Source organism: Nicotiana tomentosiformis, chromosome 10 (assembly GCF_000390325.3).
Source record: "Nicotiana tomentosiformis chromosome 10, ASM39032v3, whole genome shotgun sequence".
In the NCBI taxonomy this organism is placed as follows: Eukaryota; Viridiplantae; Streptophyta; class Magnoliopsida; order Solanales; family Solanaceae; genus Nicotiana; species Nicotiana tomentosiformis.
This window is the reverse complement of record NC_090821.1, coordinates 25242841-25246497: the sequence shown is the minus strand read 5'-3', so window position 1 is coordinate 25246497 and position 3657 is coordinate 25242841. Positions and strand designations below refer to the sequence as shown.

At 42.1% G+C, this 3657-nt stretch overlaps 1 protein-coding gene and 1 non-coding gene across 2 annotated transcripts; one reads left to right on the top strand and one right to left on the bottom strand.

Moving 5' to 3' along the window:
• Positions 1-477: 477 nt before the first annotated feature.
• Positions 478-582, bottom strand: LOC117277754 (small nucleolar RNA R71). Its single transcript, XR_004508096.1, has one exon. It is a non-coding gene; the product is annotated as a small nucleolar RNA R71 (small nucleolar RNA).
• A 949-nt stretch (positions 583-1531) lies between these two features.
• On the top strand, positions 1532-2149 carry LOC138899896 (uncharacterized). Its single transcript, XM_070186595.1, has one exon. It carries the CDS (start codon positions 1532-1534, stop codon positions 2147-2149), a length of 618 nt encoding a protein of 205 aa, XP_070042696.1.
• Positions 2150-3657: the final 1508 nt, after the last annotated feature.

Here is a 3657-nt window from a genome sequence, read left to right as displayed (position 1 = left end):
GGCTTTGACCCCAAACCTGAGAGAACATTTCATAGAAGGTTGAGGGAAGCAAGGGATACAAATAATCTTCAGGCACTCGTTCAATTTCCTGTGAACATGGTAGAGGAGCAACACATGGCTGTTCAGGAGGTGGCGATGCCCAGCATAGCTAATGTTACCTCCAGCATTGTGAAGCCCAGAATCACTGGGCACTTTGAGCTGAAACAGAGCATGATCCAGCTACTTCATGCGAATGGGCAGTTTATGGGTCTTCCACACGAGGATCCACAACAGCATATCCTGAACTTCTTGGAAATTAGTGATACGTACATCACTAACGGGGTCACTCCAGACTATGTAAGCCTCACGCTTTTCCCACTCTCTCTGTTGGGTGAAGCAAAGCGATGGCTAAAGACAGAACCAACTAATTCTATTACATCATGGAATGATTTGGCAAGGAAATTTCTGGCAAGGTTCTTCCCTTCAGGCAAAACTGCAAAGATCAGAAGTGAGATAGTCGCTTTCAAACAGAAAGCGGGATAGTCTCTATACTCAGCTTGGTAGAGGTTCAAGGGGCTGCTCAGAGATTGTCCTCATCATAATCAAACAAACGAAGTGTTAGCTCACACTTTCATAGAAGGGCTATATCCCGAGATAAAAATTATGGTAGATGTTGCAACTGGAGGTCAAGTGTTGGAGAAAAGCTTTGACGAGATATATGCATTATTGAATAAATTCTCCAAAAGCAATTCAGATTCGCAAGGAGAAATGGGCATACACACGGTGTAAAAATCTATAGGGGTTCTCAAGGTAGATGTCGTCTTGGCATTATCAGCGCAAATTTCTACATTGATTAACCAAGTCAATCAGATGACCTTAGTTATTAATAAGCAACAAGCTCAACCAGTGCAATAGGTTCAAGTGTTTTGTGAAGTATGTGGAGAGGGTCACACGAGCGACTTATGCCCAGTTAATCCAGAGTCTGTCTGCTTTGTGGGTAATGCAAATAGGGGCCAGACAAACCAATATAGGAATACTTACAATCCCAACTAGAGAAACCACCCAAACTTCTCTTGGGGTGGAAATCAAGGTTCTCAAAATTAATACCGACCACAAGCACCTCAACAACAATATAGACCACCTCAGGCTGAACAATATGCAAACTCAACAAATCACATTGAGGAAATGATGAAGAAATTGATGGCTGACCAGCAAGCCCACACCTTAGAGATGATAAAGAAAGTGATGGTTGACTAGTAGGCCCAAGCCACAGTAATGAGAAATTTGGAGCGCCAAATGGGATAACTTACCAGTGCCCAAAATACTCGACCAGTTGGAGCTCCTCCAAGTGACACTGAGGCTAATCCTAAGGCATCTATTAATGTTGTCTCATTGAGGAACGGGAGACAATTAGAAGAATTTCAGTAGAAAAAAGAGAAAACAAGTGACCTTTAATGAGAAGCCGGCCACTATAGAGTCAGAATCATAAAAATCAAATGAGTCTGAGAAGCCAGCTGAAGAAGCGGTGGCTAAGAAACCCCCACCATTAGTTATGAGGCCACCACCTCCGTTCCCTCAAAGATTGCAGAAAGTGAAAGATAATTCCACGTATAAAAAATTTCTTGATATTTTGAAGAAGGTGCAAATAAATATTCCACTGGTGGACATCCTACAAGAAGTACCCAAATATACAAAATACATCAAGGACATAGTGGCAAATAAAAGGAGGCTGACTGAATTCGAGACTATGACACTCACTGAGGAATGTAGCTCTAGAATCCAAAGCAAGCTACCTCAGAAATTGAAAGATCCAGGTAGTTTCACTATCCAAATCTCGATTGGTAAGCATGCGGTTGGGCGAGTTTTGTGTGATCTTGAAGTGAGCATCAATCTGATGTCGCTATCTGTGTTCAGACAGTTGAGTTTTTATGAGCCGCGCCCAACAACGGTAATCTTACAGTTGGCTGATCGCTCCCTTGCTCATCCGAAAGGAGTGATTGAAGATGTGTTAGTTCAAGTGGGTTCTTTCATATTCCCTGCTGATTTTATTATCTTGAACTACGAGCCTGATCAGGAAGTCCCATTTATTTTGGGCCGTCCATTCTTAGCCACAAGCCGAGCTATTATTGATGTATGCGAAGGAAAGATGACGATGAGAGTAGGTGATTAAGTGGAGGTATTTAATGTGTACAAAGCACTCAGATTGTCAGCCCACTATGAAGAGCTATCCATGATTTCTGTAGTGGACAACAATGCTATGTCATTGGTGCCTTATATGAGCCCCATAGATTCTCTTGAACGAGCTTTGATTGGGAATGAAGAAGACATTGAAGATAAGATGATTGGCGAAATTGAACAAGTACTTGATACATCATGCAATTATGTCCATGTGTTTGGGAAGTTTGAGACGTTGGGCAGGCCGGTTACTCTGACCCTTCCTAAGCCATCTATTAAGGAAGCTCTAAAGCTAGAATTAAAGCCCCTTCTAGCATATCTGCGCTATGCTTATTTGGGGAAATCTGAAACATTGCCAGTAATTATCTCGTCCAGCATGACTAATGTACAAGAAGAAAAATTTCTCAGAGTACTTCGCGAGCATAAAAAGGCTATAGGGTGGGCAATTGCTGACATTAAAGGAATTAGTCCACTGTTTTGCATGCATAACATTTTTCTGGAAGATGGACACTGCCCCAGTGTTGAGCAGTAGAGGAGATTGAATCCTATCATGAAAAAGGAACTAATTAAGTGGCTCGATGCAGGTATCATCTTTCCCATCTCTGACAGCAACTAGGTAAGCCCAATAAAATGTGTGCCTAAAAAAGGAGGGATAACTGTGTTTGAGAATGAAAAAAATGAGCTAATTCCTACTCGCACTGTGACGGGGTAGAGAGTTTGCACTGATTACAGAAAGCTCAACAAAGCAACCTGCAAGGAACACTTCCCACTTCCATTCATTGACCAAATGTTGGCTAGATTGGCGGGGCATGATTATTATTGCTTCCTTGATGGTTATTCGGGATACAACCAGATCGTCATATGCCCAGAGGATCAGGAGAAGACCACTTTTACTTGTCCTTATGGGACTTTCGCCTTCGAGCGAATGTCGTTTGGTCTCTATAATGCACCAACTACTTTACAAAGATGCATGATGGCGATTTTCACCGACATGGTGGAAAGAGTCATGGAAGTTTTTATGAATGATTTTTCAGTCTTTAGGTCATCTTATGATGATTGTTTGAAGAATTTGAGCAAGGTGTTGGCCCGTTGTGAAGAAACAAATCTGGTATTGAATTGAAAAAAGTGCCATTTTATGGTGCCGGAAAGCATCGTGTTGGGTCACAGAATGACTAGGAGAGGCATTGAAGTTAATAAGGCAAAAGTGGAGGCGATTGAAAAATTACCTCCACCCATTTCTGTGAAAAGTGTCCGAAGTTTCTTGGGACACGTGGGATTCTATCGATGCTTTATTAAATATTTTTCTAAAATTACTACTCCTTTGTGCAGGTTGCTTGAAAAAGATGTGACTTTCAATTTTGACGACGCCTGCCTAAAAGCATTCGAGGAGCTCAAAAAGAAACTGGTGGTTGCCCCCATTATTGCCGCACCGGATTGGTCCTTACCATTTGAGCTTATGTGTGATGCAAGTGACCATGCTATTGGGGCAGTGCTAGGCCAGAG

Coding starts and splice junctions, on each gene's coding strand:
- LOC138899896 (XM_070186595.1), top strand. CDS start 1,532: ATGAGGCCACCACCTCCGTTCCCTCAAAGATTGCAGAAAGTGAAAGAT.